The following is a 15104-nucleotide window of genomic DNA, read 5'->3' as shown; positions in this document are numbered from 1 at the left end:
TGGAGGAGTCATTGGTAATATGGGAACACCAGCAAGAAAGAGAGGCAGACTCTAGGTTTCTTGGGATCCTCTCCGTATTGTTTGCACATGGGATCGTATAGGAGAACGGGGCTTGGGGGGTGTTGCTGCTACCCTCTTAAGATAGGCTGTTGGGGGTGGGGGTAGGGGTTATGAATTCAACATACAGGTGAGTTACGCCAATGGTCGAGCGACTGCTAGGTGGGTTGAGTGCTGGCCATGCGTTGCGTGGTATGGGGACTGTACACATGGAGGCATGAAAGGGGAATATGGTGTCAGGGCTTCTTTTCTCATAGATCGAGTGGGTGGCTTTACCTGTGATTCTTAGGTATTTTTTAGAGGTTTTTCGTGGATTCCTTTTTCTCATGGATCAGATGGTGTCAGGTGCAGGTTACCCTTGAGGAGGCTCTGACGGTTCCCAGGTTTTTGGGGAGGGAGAAAAAGGGGTAGTTCACCCCCTCCTTTTTCTGGGTGGCGGTTGGCAGTCAAGTTGGCATGTTTTAGCCGAGTTTATTTGTTATTGACAGAGGCAATCCAGGCTAAAAGGGAACGGGTAGACAAGTTCACGAGGTAGGATCTTTAAGGTGCTTTAGGAAATTAGGTCAGTTACAGGTTAGTAGTCGTAAAGGTTAAGGTTGAAAGGTCAAAGGTTACGGGGTAAAGTTCAAAGGTTAAAAGGTCACATTAGGGCTGAAATGGTAAAGTTCAAAGGTCAAAAATGCAAAGGTTAAAAGATCACTGTAGGGGGTACTGAATTGCAGGTTTAAAATGTTGTATGGGGGAACCTTAGATGTGGGGGTAGTGTAACATAGGTAACAGTTTGTATAGCGAGGTTGTAGTTTTGTAATGCATCAGGCCAAGGGCCTTTTAATTGTGATGTGCACCTGTTTCAATAAAAGCAGATTTTTCCACATTATTTCGGTGTCCGTGGTCTGTGCTGTTCCCCATATTCCCCAAGGAGATCTTGGGGGGCAGCCGAGCGTAGGGAGGTCTGCCCCCCGGGATGTTTGGGGAATGGGAGCGGCTCAGGCGTCTGCTCCGACCTCCTTTTGGGCTCATTGGGCTTGTTGGGCTATTTTATAGCCCAAAGGGTATTTATGTCACCATTTTGCTCAGTCAGCCACCATTTTGAGGTATTCACGGTGGATGGTCGTAGGCAGATCTGATTTTTTCCTCACCCACCCCCCCATTTTTTCAGTTCAATTTTGGGGGAAATTAATTTTCCTGACTAGCAATATGTGTTTGTTTTCAGTTTGTCGCTTTGAAGCAGGTGCAGGGGCGGTTGGCAGTCAAGTTGGCATGTTTTAGCCAAGTTTATTTGTTATTGACAGGCTGAAAGGGAACGGGTAGACAAGTTCATGAGGTAGGATCTTTAAGGTGCTTTAGAAGGTTAGGTTAGTTACAGGTTAGTAGTTGTAAAGGTTAAGGTTGAAAGGTCAAAGGTTACAGGGTAAAGTTCAAAGGTTAAAAGGTCACAGTAGGGGTGGAAGGGTAATGTTCAAAGGTCATAAATTCAAGGGTTAAAAGTTCACATTAGGGGGTACTGAATTGCAGGTTTCAAATGTTGTATTCCGGAACATTAGGGGTGGGGGTAGTGTAACGTAGGTAACAGTTTGTATAGTGATGTTGTAGTTTTGTAAGGCATCAGGCCAAGGGCCTTTTAGTTGTGATGTGCACCTCTTTCAATAAAAGCAGCCTTTTCCAAAATATTTCGGTTTCAGTGCTCTGTGCTGCTCCCCATATTCCCCAAATACTTCACCTGCCAGTAACAAACATGGTGCAGTGTTTTTGCTCTGAGAAGACGTTGTTATGCTAATGTTGGTAACATTCACGCCAGTGCTGCTGCTGTTCCTTGCCCCAATTAATGACTAAAAATGTAAACTCAGGCACTGAAAGCTGACATGGGAGAGGGGCCCCATCCTGCTCCTGAAAGATTTTTGGGATTAGACCATTCGGCCTTTGTGGCGAGTGTCTGTTTTTTCCATCTGCTGTCTGGTGGCCTGTTTCCATGGTTGGACTGTGAGGGCAGGAGATGACTGTGGAGAGACCAGGGTTGGGAGTTGACGTCCCAAATGAACAGCAGAATATGTAGTCAAAGCTTGGTGTCCGATTCCTACTTTTTTTTCTAGGTGGCGTAAATCATATTTACGCAAGGATGAAGCTGTAATCTTGCCACACATGCAAATTTGACATATTTGTGATTACTGTAAGCAAAACATGAATTCCCCACAATATAGAACAACTGCAGGAGGACCTATGATAAAAATACAATTTTCTAGAGGCTAGGTGTTTCACCTCACTTACGCCATTTCTGCTCCCGTACTGTGGATCATCTGGGAAAAGAAATACCGGATCGTGGAAACAGGGCCGGATTGGGAACCCAAACCAGCTCTGGCAATTTTGACAGACCAGCACCCATGCTGATTTTTTTACTCTGGACGATATAGCAGCACCACTGGAAAACCGGCCACCAATACCAAAAGTGTCCCCTCCCGCTGCAAAATCAGACCTCACCCTTCCAGCCTCCCAGGGAAACGCCAGATTCCCGTTACCGCAAGACTGGCCCTTCGTGGAAACACAAGAACCAATGTAAAATAGACAGAACCCAACCAGTGTGCAGTAGTAACACCTTCCATCAACTTAGGTCCTCATTGAAAGTCCTTTTTACTCAGACACTAAGTACTCAGAACAACCATCAAAATACCTGCACCTTTTAATCTTGACATTAGGAATGCTACGTCTCTGGTTGGGACAACTGGTTAATCCACTGCAGTGGAATATATCACCCCACCAACACACACACTGTTACCTGAGTTCCCACCTCATTTCCCTCAAAAGGCCAACCATAAGGGGATCCGCTGTCAGTAGAGCAGCGGATGTATTTGCACTGGGGCCCAAGGGCTTTAAAAGTCTACTGAACCCCAATGATGTCTGCATTTTACCACTCATCCAGTGGACAGGGGATATGTTTCTTTGCTTACACAAGGGCTTATTGCACCATTGCTATGCCACTATCCATCAAGACCCAACTTCTGTAGGCGAACAGTAGCTGGCACAGGTTAAATGGAGGATTTTGAGACCCAAACCCACATTAAGATGCTTGTTCCTCGTGTCCGTGGAGGACCTGCCTGGCAGTTCGGGCTGGACTGTTCCCGTGGGGCGCAGGGTTAAGACGGATTTGCATATGGCTGGGTCCAAGCTGCAATGGCGTTGGGAGCAAAACAAAGCTGGACTTAGGTCCAGATCTCTGTACTGGGGGTGAATGTTTGACATTGTTTAGCATTCTGTCCATCATTTGTTCTTATTGCATGTGACAACCCATTAAACACTCAAAACATAGTCAAATTAGGCAGCAAACGTTTACAGGACCTCTGCCCCCTTATGAAAACCACTCCCTCCAAATCAGCAATCTACCACAGTGTGTTTAGGGAAAGGAGTCTCACTTTGTCAAACCCAGTTTTTATGCACTTAAAAATATGCACATGCACTTTCCACACTTAATTTGTGCACAAGTCATAACTCATTCAATATACGTGATTCTTATAAAAAGGCTTTCAAATCACAATTTACACCATTTATGTATGAGTAACAATGGAGAATACTGAATTCAAAGTCCAATATGTCACGCATACGTGGGTGAAATGTTTGTATTGCATCCACACATCTAGCATTTTCCCTTTGCGAATCGACCATAAGAGTTCAGGTCAAAAGATAGTGAATGCTGACTTTTTTTTTAATAGAACACATAATACTTAACACAATTACCACAACTAATCCACAAGGAAACAAAAGAACAACAATAAAAAAAAAAAAAAAAAATGTTAATTAACTACTTCATTTTTACCTCTAACCTTGTGTTAAGGAGTATCGTGCTACTTGCTGTAAAGCACTTCATTGGTTCGTCAGGAATAGTAAGCACTATATAAATACAATTTACGATTACCACAATGCGAAGCTAGCCTGTTTGTAAGCTCTCGTGGCAGTGGGGATATGAGGCACAGGTTTAAAAGTGAGCTACGTAGGTTCACACAGTGGTTGAGCCAGGATTAGAGACCTGTTCCCAATTTCTACAGCCTGCACATCAGCCAGAGGGCCACGTCACTTCTCTAACGTGTCACTGCCCTAACGTGGCAGTGACGTGGTGCCACGTCTCACTCTGGGTTCTGCCGAGCGTCTTCACATTGGACTTCTTCTTTCCCGTCTACCAGTATGAGTTTCCAGACATCTGTTGCTTCCTTGGCCAAAAAGCATGCTTGAATCCTGTCCTGTGTGTACTGTTGCCTTTCCTAGGGTACTTTCATTTCCCCTTATTTTAAGGGGGTGAGGCACAGCGTTTCACGTAAAAGGGACGGACGGAGTTTACAGCTGGTCCTGGGGCCAATTGGTTTCAAGTGGCCGGGCCTGCTTTACAGTAATGTGGGCACAGTTTATTCGTATTCCTTGACTCCACATCTCTGCCAGGAGCGTGCTTCCCTGGCTCCGAGCGTCTCTGGTACCACCTCATTACTTCCAGTGCAGTGGCTATCTACAGAGACTACTCCCAGCTCAGACTGACCTCACTTCATGATTTGGAGAGTTTAAGCTATTGACATTGTAAATGACAATGTTTTGTATTTGTCTGTTTTAAAAACAACACATAAATAAAAGGCATTGTCATTTACAATGCCAATAGCTCAAACTCTCGTAAATACGAGACCTGTTGCATTGCAAATGCTAGTTTAATTACTTGTTTATTACTAATGTACCTAACATCACAATACAGGAAAGATCACCTACCGTACCCTTAGAAATCCGCAGTTCCATGGACGATGTCAGAATACTGCGGCCACTGATGGCGACGCACCAATACCAGCCGGCGTCCTCGGCCCTCAGATCAGTCAGTCGTAGAGTGTATGTGCCGTTTGTCTGTTGCTCGGACAGTAGAGATATTCTCCCTCTAAAGGCATCATCTACAAACCCGGCATCGTTGACCAAACGGGTGCACCCGGTTCCTCTCCACTTGCACCAGTACTTGTGCTCATAGTTCACCTGCGCGTCATAGTGGCATTCAGTAGACACCGAACCTCCGGGGACACTACGCAGGGCCTTGACTCTTTCCGTCACATTTGTGTCTGCAATGAAATATGAAGGTTTGACGTCACCAGTGACCTCATGGGCTGAATGTATATAAACGCTGACACAGTCATTTTCTACTCCCAAATCACGTGTAAGAAGCACATTCATTACTACTTTATTTTTGTGTTCTGTTACCTACTGTGTGCGTCTCCTATTATAAACACAGTAGTATATGTGGGAGCAAGGAAAAATACCTGGATAAGCTACTCACAACAGAAATAGGGCAAGTTAGGATCTTAAACAGTCAAAAATGAAAATTTGAGATTTGTTTAAAGGACATGGACTAGCACATTGAAAGCAGGTTTATAAGTTTGTAGGACTTAATTTTACAAATCGTTCAAATGTTTATTTTTATAACGTTTGCTGCCCAAGTAAGATTCTCCATTGGCAAGTTGGAACTGGGACAGAAATGAGGTTTAAGCACCAAAATAAATGTGGCCCCATTAGCGCGGTCGGACTGAGAACACAAACCAGCCCTGGCAATTAAGTTGGACTGGCACTGGAGGAGGGGGTAGAGGAAAGGTGGGGAAGGCTGCTGTTTTGGAAACACTGCTGCTGCTTTTGTTGTTTTGTAACAGGGGCCAATATTGCAGAACTGCTGCAAAACCTCCCCCCATTAACAACAATTCGTCCCCCACCACTCCAAAACCGGCCCCCAACCTTCCAGCCTACCGGGAAAACGCCCAGTGGCCGCTACAGTCAATCCGGCCCTGCCCATTAGAGAATTAGAAAGCTAAAAAGCGGCCAGTCTATGCAAATGTGAGCAGTTGTTAACTGTAAAGACACATTGTTCATGGGTTTTGCAAAGTATGGATTTGAGCTTGTGACAGGCTATCTTTGTTTTATTAGCAGGTACATCAATTCTAAAGAAACACGGCCCAGCAGACCATGAAACAGGCCCATAAACAGACAAAAACTGGCCCACACACTGACTTTTCAGACCAGCCGGTCGGGCATGCCCTGATTGCGCTATAGCCCAGCCCGGCCCTGTCCATTGGCAAATGCAACCACAGAAATATTTATGTAACTTGTTTACTATGTGATTTCCGCTACACCATTCAGAGCTAGAAAGAAACCAATATTTGGAAGTTCATTACTTTTGATTAAATAAGGGATATATATCACCCCTGCCGTACATTATAAGAAAGGAGGAACTCTTTAACCATATAGAGAAATCAGGCCAAAGGCCTCATCAAAAATCTGTTAAATATTTGTTGCAAAAAGATATTAACAGTTCAATACAAATCAGGTTTTAAAAAAAAATAGCTGCAGCCCGGATTGTGTAGAAACATGCAGAAGGATTCTAACTTTTTTCTAAATATCTTCTTTTTCATTGTTTTAAAAAAACTGCTTCAATTATGCTTCCTGAACTGACTTGCCTTTCACCTCAGCTGATGGCAGCTGGCATTGTCAGTAATCAGCGACTGGGTGTGTCACAAGCCACTCATAAAGAAATTAGAGACTGGTGTTTATGCAGGGATAGTAGAATCCCATGAATTATGAAATATTATACTTTTATCTCAATACACCTAGTTTATATTTTACTGCCATTAAGAGTGTTTGCGACACCGCTTTACATAGTGAAAAGTTTATTTTTCTTTTAATAACCAAATTATATTAGTTTTACATTTGAATGGTGCAAACAAATACACAATAACCCATCTGCACAGCTCTATCAGAAACAGTCATGGCAAAAAAGTGAATATTAGATGGTATCACATTAACTTCACAGTGTCCCAGGATTCGGTGTTCGGTATGACTTTAACCATTTAGTACTCCCCCCCCACCATTTTCTCCAAATCTTAGAATATTTAGCAGGTCATCCCATAGCCCCATATACCAGCATTTCTTGTTGGGCGCACCAATCCACCCCCCTCTTCGCCATTGAATAAGTGTTGGTGGTGTTGCTAATTTCCAGCAAGCAGCAATGTCCTGCTTGGCTACCATGGTAGCCATGCCCAGCAGTGCTCAATCTGACCTCGTGCCCCTAGGCCCCTCCAGTATCCACAGTAGGAGCAACTTAGGAGAGAGTTCCACGACCCAGCCAACCACTGTTGTAAGTTCCGCCACTACCATCTCCCAATATCTTTGATTATGAGGACATTCACAAACCACATGGTAAAAAGTTGCTGGTGCATTCAGCATATAGCATAAGACCCGCTTTATGTAATCGGTCTAGTGTGAGATAAGCACAGTGTAGATAATATGTTTGAATCAGACGCAGTTGTGATGAAAACTTATGACCCTTAAAGCCATCAAGGCATCCCTTCAATTCAATATCCTTTTGTCTCTACTTCTTAATTTATTTTTTCCACTGCAGCAGGGCCCCCATTTATCATTTATTATTTATTTATTTGACTTTCTATTTATTTATCTAGCTAGTTACCTATCATTTTATTTATCTATAAATCATTCCCTCTCTCTTTCTTCCTGCTTTTCCTGTTCTTCCCTCTTTCTATCCTTTCTTTCTCTCTTCTTCTTCTTCTTCTCCTTCTGATATTTTTTGGATTATATACAATACTGTTAACATTTTGTTATCATTCTAATATGTAATATTTTTTAAATTATATACTGTGATTTAGTACTATTTGTGATTTTGTTAGCTTTCTAACATGGACTCTATATTAGTATATATAGTCTCCTCAAAAAATGTAATTACTTATTGCTTACTTTAGCCTGATGTATTGCATTTTATTGTAATTGTATGAACTCTCACTTTTTAAAATAATAAAGATATTGAACAAAAAAAAAGGCATCCCTCCAATCATCATGCTCCAATGGGCCCACCCATTCATCCCAATTTGTTTTGGAGGGATCCAATTGTGTCTGGGGCATTCATGATAAGTGTTCGATATATCTGCAAGACCCCTCCTCTTCCAATGGCACCCATCATGAGCTTCCTTTCTAGCAGCAGTGGCCGGCACAGGTAAATGTGGTGGGGTGGGGCGGGGGCAGGGTGGGAGGGGGAAGCCGACAGATGACAGAATAGGTATAATTAAATAAATAAATAATACCTATTCCGTTGTCTGTTGGCTTCCACCACGCCCTACTCCACCCCACCACGCTTACCTGTGCTGGCCGCCGCTGGTTTCTAGGGGACTTAATTCCAGCAGGATGGTGCTGTATATTATATAAGTGTGTAGAGTGTGGCGTAGTTGGAGGTATTTGTGAAATTGGGTTGTGGACAGCTTATAGGTTGTCTAGAGATCTTGGAAGGAGTATACATGTGTACCAGTCCATACATCACCCAATAGGGTAATACCTATTTTTATTAACTATTTGAGTGATGTCTCAGAGGAAGAAGAAACATGGGCTCAACTCCTCCATTCACTATCTATAGCTCTTCACAAAAGTAAAGACAACGACAGTCTTCCCCATAGAGATGTAAATGTTAGTTAAAAAGAAAACAGCTTTAATAAAAAAAGAAAAAAAATGAAATTGGATTTTTACAAAAGCATTGGAAAGTGTGAACACAGAAGATGAGAGAGGCATTGATATATGAGCATATATTCATAGGGTTTCAATCCCACAGCGAAAGGATGACTATGATGACAGAAATAGTAGTTCTTTCACATTGATGTTGTTGAAAATTCTTTTTATTCAGTATTTAAAACACAGCAGCCAACACGGTTCACCCATGCAGGTGAAATTCGATCTATGAGGCGACAGCCATTACGGAGGCTCATAGATCAAATATTTTTCAGGCTAGCGACTGAGCGTGTTACACTTAACACACACTGGCCATTGAAGAGACTGATATTACGGAGGCTCATAGATCGAATATTTTTCAGGCTCTGTGTCCTAAATAAATAATTATTCAAACTAGTACGGACAGACCTGAGCCAACTCCCGGAGAAATCCCCCCCCCCGGACTGTGTGGACCATTTTACTTGCCCTGAAGAAGCCCACATGGGTGAAACGCGTTGGCTGCTGTGTTTTGAATACTGAATAAAATTAATTTTCAACACCATCAATGTGAAAGAACTACTATTTCTGTCATCATAGTCATCCTTTCACTGAGGGATTGGAACACTATGAATATATGCTCATATATCAATGCTTCTCTCATCTTCTGTATTCATGCATTGTATTTGAAACCAATTTTGGGTGGCTGGTTTCGGGAGGTGGGCATTGACTGCTTTCAAACCATATGCAGCTTTCTTGAATTTATTTGATTTTACTTAGTGAGAAACACTGGTATTGATGCAGCAAGATAAACCCTGCCACCGTGTCTGCATGCAGTAGATTAGCATTGGGAAGTGTTACATAATGAGAAATTGGGATATTTAAAAGTTGGAAGTTGTATGTTAAAAAATAACACAACAGTTTCGCTCTGTGTGAAGCAATTTCAGATGAATCCGTTAATTTGAAGAGTTCTTTTTGAAGTAAAGGAACACCTTAAATATTTACACCACTGGGAGAAATTCTCACAAATGTTAATGGGATAGAATTATATATTTTTTTCCTGATGGAATTCCAGCATCAAAAGCTAGATCGTAATTTTTTATCCAGGAGTTAAAGCTGTTAGAAAATGACAGACCCGGCCCATCCATGCCCATGCCTGTGTTATTTGATGCCCTAAGTCCACAGTCTAAATCTTACCTGTGGAAACAACCACTTGCACATCTTTCCATCTTCCACCACTCCTGAAGGTGCCTGTCCCACACCGATACCACCCGGCATCTTCTGGAGTGAGCTGGTTAGTCAGAATCTTAACCACGTCCCCTGTGTCTTCAGGGATAACGAGGAGTCTCCCCATATATCTCTTTTCCACGTAGCCTTCCGTGTCTGCTAGTATGCGGCATGCTCCTGTTTTCCTCATCTTGCACCAGTACGTCTTCTTGTTCTGTGACTCTGGAAACCTGCATCTGATGGAGATTGATCCGTGTAGCTCTCCAGACACCAGTTCTAAATGGTCAGTCATATTGGGGCCTGTTAGGGCACAGAACAGTGACACAATTCAGCTGTAGAATGCTCAAAACTCAATATTCAAAATACATGGTATCTACCTCGTGAGTCTTAGCGTTTACATCGTCTTAAAAAACAGAACTGTGTGAACAGTGAGGAATGAACTTCATAATTATTGTGGCTAGGTGGACGAATTTGTGCTTAAGGTAAAGAAACAGTTTATTCACAGAGTGAACCACTCCCACTCCCACCTTCCCCACCCAACTACAGTTAAAATTCAAAACGCCACAGCTTCCCCACGATTCCAAATTCCACACAGCACAAACACAGAACACAAGAATTCCACCTGACGTTGCAACCAATGTTCATTTAACATCCTGACATAAGTCAAACTCATCTCAGTCACTACACCTTCAAGTGAGGGTAAAATGTGAGTAGAGTGATAAAAGAGGCATAGGCGAGTAGGACACATTCTTTATCTCTCTGCCTAAAAGCCTTCTTTAATTGTCCTGGTGAATCTATAGTACTGAGACCACATAATGGCAACCCACGCTGTCTACACACCCTCTATGTATACCAGAACCTTCCTCTGTTGGTAGTCATTGCATTGCAACCACTACATCTGGAGTCACAGCAACAAGCTGCCCTCTAATGCATGGCGAATCTATGGACTCTTTAATGTTACATAATCTTCTGCACGTGGTCGAAGATTATGGTTGTTTTATTGGTATTGCGTATATTTGTGTTAAAGTCTTTTACTTATTTGCATAGTTTTATTAGGTATTCAATCATTATAAATGTGTTCCGTAGTCGTCAAGATTTTAGGGAGATATTAACATTTAAAAATTGGTTTTATCTCAATATAAAGAGGTTAGATAGTGGAGAACTGACACAACATTTAAAAATATTCGAATCTGACTTGGACATGGGAGATTTTTCTCTAGGCATCTATTTAGGGTCTCCAAACCGCTCTCCGGTCCACAAACCCATAATGATCAAATTGTCTGGTCACATCTTGGACAAAAATATTGCAGCTGCTATTACAGGCGCTTTGGACAACTCCCATGTAAAAGACTGTGTTGGACAGTCCCAGCAGCTTGGGCTCAGGCCTTGAGGGGCAGGCCTTGCAGCCATCCCTTGCTGTCAACAGCCAATGGCCCGGCGCAGCATGGGTTGGTCGCTCACAGTGTTTGGTCACACAGTCTTTTTTTCTCAGTGTTACGGGCAATATGATATTTTAATTCGACTTATACGCTTATTTACATTTTCAATTGCAGCTGTCACATCAATGATGAGTTCCTGAGCATTGCATTTGTTGTTCCAGTTATACTTTGCATGTCTGTTGTGCAAGCTAAAAATACAGGGGCATATTACCAACAAGTAGCGATATTTATCGCTAAATAGGCTTAGCGACGATTTTTTTATCGCTGAGCATCGCCGGAATTTATTGCTGAGATAACGTGCTATTAGCAACGTTTATCTCCAAAGCGATACATTTTCCGGGGATAGCGGCGAAATGCGTGAATATCACTGTGAATACAGGTATATTCACGCATTAGCGACGAAATGCTCTTAGCCATGTTATCCACCTCCCATTGGATAACATGGCTAAAAACTGGTCAGGGCAGGTGTTAGTATTTGGAGATATTCGCGCTTAGCGTGAATATTTCCATCGCTATGCCTGCCTTGCTAATAGGCGATAGCGATGTTAGCGACTGTTTTCAGTGGCTAACAGTTTGGGTTCGCCCACTTCGCATGTAATTAGCGATAAATATCGCTAACATGCAAAGCGGGACCCAAACCGCTCGCTATCACCTAAAAGCTGTCGCTAACTGCTTGCTAATAGGGCGATAGAATTATCGCCGCTTAGTGGCCGAAAACGGCTGTTAAAGCGGCGAAAATTCCCTATCGCCATCCTTGATAATATGCCCCACAGTACTCAGCAGAGAGAGAGAGAAACTGGTTACTCTCATACCCCAACAATGTGTCATTTTCCAATCATGTTAGTCTGCATATAAAACCATACCTTCAGAAATACCCAAGAAGACACTGGAGAAGAAACCGTCATTACTCTGGCCAATGCCGCAGCGATATTGTCCTCCATCCTCCCGCCTCAGCCTTGCCATCTCCACTTGAAATGTGCCATTTGCAGGACTGTCGACAAGCCGTGTCCGATCCTTGTAGCCTGCTGTTGCAAGATATGGTGTGCTTGATATAATTGTGCTACATCCAGTCAGAGTGCCAGAGATCTTGCACCAGAACTTTCTCCCATGGATGTTGACAGGTGAGATAGCATAGTGGCATGTGATATTGACTGAACTGCCTCGCTCAGCAATCACAATTTCTGGACCAAGTAGGGCACTGGAAACTGCTTTGAAAAATGAGTATAGTGATTACTTTGCTATTAGCTGACCTTAAAAGAGGAAGAAACTAAAAAACAACGACTCATGTAGTGTAGATATTAACTCTTTTTGAGGGGGTTATTTACAAAATTCTACTACATATCCTGGCTCAACCTAGTTGGTATTTTTGTGCAACAATGTGTCTGCTATCTTGCTACTACATGTTTTTCTCTCATAAACAAGAGATACACTTATTGAAAATGTCAATTTTTTATATAGTGCCTGCACTTGGTATTACTCTAGCCTCCAAGCTGACCGACTCAAGTATGAAACGTAATCCCTGGTCAGGACACTCACCTCTCACAAGGACTACTAGCAGAATCAAGATAGACATGGTATTGTGATGTTAAACACTGGAAATCTCCAAACAAATTCTTTCCTCTTTAACAGAAGCACCTCTTTTTCTGGGTTATCACCTTAAACAAGAAAAGAACCAAGAACACAAATCATAAACATTTCATTCTTTTAGAACAGACATTAACATTTCTGAGTTCGATACCAAACAGATAGTCGTTGCTGCTTGGGATGTTGTCCATAAGATGTGTCATTTTCTTGTTGAAATTTTAAGATTTGGAGAAATGGCCCTTGTTTCATGTGGCTTTTATTAGAGGTGGGTATTTTTTTTTATCTTTTTAAATATTTATTAACTTTTTAATCAAAACAAACATGAGATTCAGTACATCCGAGAGGCAGTAGCAATGACACATGGCTATAAATGATGTTACATCAGAATACCAAAGGACAACAGACAGTTTATTTCCAGTAACCACATATTATCGATTCGCACCACCCCCTCCTGCCTGTAAACAGCCCCCTCTCACTTTAGTCCCGTAGTAATGTAAGCATAAAGAAGCAACCAACATGTACACTGCCCAGTGTAACACCCCAGGTCTAGTGTTTACAAACTATGGGGTCCATTATGATGTCAGGCGGATTTCCGGATTTGCGACATCTATGTCCCAATTGGCGGTGTGAAACACCGCCTGCCTGTTGTCCGCCCCGGTCGCCTTGCGGCCGGGGCGGAAAATGATTAATATGGAGGCGGTGTCTGTTAGACACCGCCCGCCATATTACAATGGGCTTTTGCTGATGCTTTTCCGTGGCGGCAATGCCGCCACGGAAAGGCATGTGGAGACTCCTTGCGGGGGCCCCTTGCGGGCCCCCTGGGAGTCCGTGGCTTGGGGGGTGCACATGGGGGGTACCTATGGTACCTCCCCGCATTTCTAAGTGCAACATGGCAGGCACCGCGCGGTGCCGGTCATGTTGCGCTTAGAAAAGCACAACTTGCTCTTTTACCACTGCGGCGGGCAGAGATTTCTGCTCTGCCAGCCGCAATGGTAAATATACATGATGCGCCCGCCTGTGTGGTGTGCGCATCCTAATGCCCTGATGTGGACCCCCGCCCTTATGGCGAGCGGTCCCGGGTCCCAGTATGATGGCGGGCGGACTAAGTCCGCCCGTCATCATAATGACCCCCTATGTGTCAGGAGTAGTCCCAGCCAGTTCCTGTGAGTCCCTTTCTGCAGCAACAGTGCCCTACGCCTTGTTTACTAGGCAGGTCTTGTACAGTTCCCAGAAGTTTTGAGGTCTGCTCCGTGGCGGGAGAAGTTTGCTAAAATTTCTGTTTGAGTGCTCAAATATAGCATATCCCGTGACCACTGGGCAATCGTGGGTGTCGGACCTCGTGACGAATAAATCGCCACCCTGCGTTTGGTTAATAGCAATCCCATGTCAACCAGACGGCGTATTCCCTTAGGTATCTGTTTAGAGTAGCCCAACAGTGCAAGAGCGGGCTCTGGAGTAAGTGTCAATTCTGCCACCTGTCCCAAATCCCTAAATACCTGGTCCCAAAAGTTGGATATCCCCGGGAATGTCCAGGCCAGGTGCAGGAAGTCAGCTGTCTGCACATTGCAGCATTCACAGGTCGACTCTTCTCATAAGCCAAATCTGTGCAGTCTCTCTGGGTTGTAATAGACCTTATTGAGATACATAAAGTGTATCAATCTATGTCTACCGTTCAATGAAATGCGTTTCGTGCTGGTACAGCTGTAAGCCCACATAGTGTTGTCTATGTCCCGAGCCAAGTCTCTTTGCCAAGCTAATCAGGCTTTAGTATAGTGATTTTCTCTATATGCTATGGATAGTTTATTGATTTTTCAGACACTATTCTGGATGGCGACTTCGCCTTTATGACGTATGACAAGGCAGGCAGCTCAGGTGGTTCCAGCAAATTGTCCCCTAAAATGTGCAGCATCGCTTGTCATGTTCTGTGGAATTGGAATTGTGTAAGAATAGTGGGTGTATCATCACCCGTCACCAGGTCTCCCCAGTTTTGCGCTACAATCATCAAAAAGGGCACCTACAGTCCATTCTCCAAGCAAATTAAGCGCACCCGTCACCCCCTATTCCTCCACGGAGGTAGCCAGTAACACCAATCTAGCGGTGCCTGTGGGGAGTAGAGAATGGCACCCACCTGTAGCTGTAATAGATAGTGCCAAGAGTGCGTTGTCGCTTTGATGGAATCCAATATCCCTGTCCTTCAATCAGCAGTCACAAACATCAAAACCGGCAGGGAGAGGGGGGCAGCCACTACAGTTTCTATACGAAGGTGTGGGGTGTCCGGAGTACCGGGCATCCAGTGGTATGCATGCTCACTCTGCG

At 43.5% G+C, this 15104-nt stretch overlaps 1 protein-coding gene across 4 annotated transcripts in view; it reads right to left on the bottom strand.

The window, feature by feature from the left end:
• The window catches only part of LOC144755526 (polymeric immunoglobulin receptor-like), a 222536-nt gene that overhangs the window by 171207 nt on the left and 36225 nt on the right, over window positions 1–15104 (bottom strand). For 3 of the 4 annotated variants that reach the window (XM_078644540.1, XM_078644537.1, XM_078644538.1), the window contains 4 exons: window positions 12741–12859; window positions 12068–12412; window positions 9736–10065; window positions 4800–5129 (listed from right to left, as the gene is read on the bottom strand). In XM_078644540.1, the coding sequence (XP_078500666.1) occupies window positions 4800–5129; window positions 9736–10065; window positions 12068–12412; window positions 12741–12777 (1042 nt within the window). In that variant the 5' untranslated portion in view covers window positions 12778–12859. The remainder of the gene's footprint in view (window positions 1–4799; window positions 5130–9735; window positions 10066–12067; window positions 12413–12740; window positions 12860–15104) is intronic. The other variant, XM_078644539.1, reaches the window with a different exon arrangement.

The sequence above is a fragment of the Lissotriton helveticus genome, chromosome 5_1 (genome assembly GCF_964261635.1).
Source record: "Lissotriton helveticus chromosome 5_1, aLisHel1.1, whole genome shotgun sequence".
In the NCBI taxonomy this organism is placed as follows: Eukaryota; Metazoa; Chordata; class Amphibia; order Caudata; family Salamandridae; genus Lissotriton; species Lissotriton helveticus.
The sequence above is the reverse complement of the archived record's forward strand: the minus strand, read 5'-3'. Positions and strand labels throughout refer to the sequence as shown.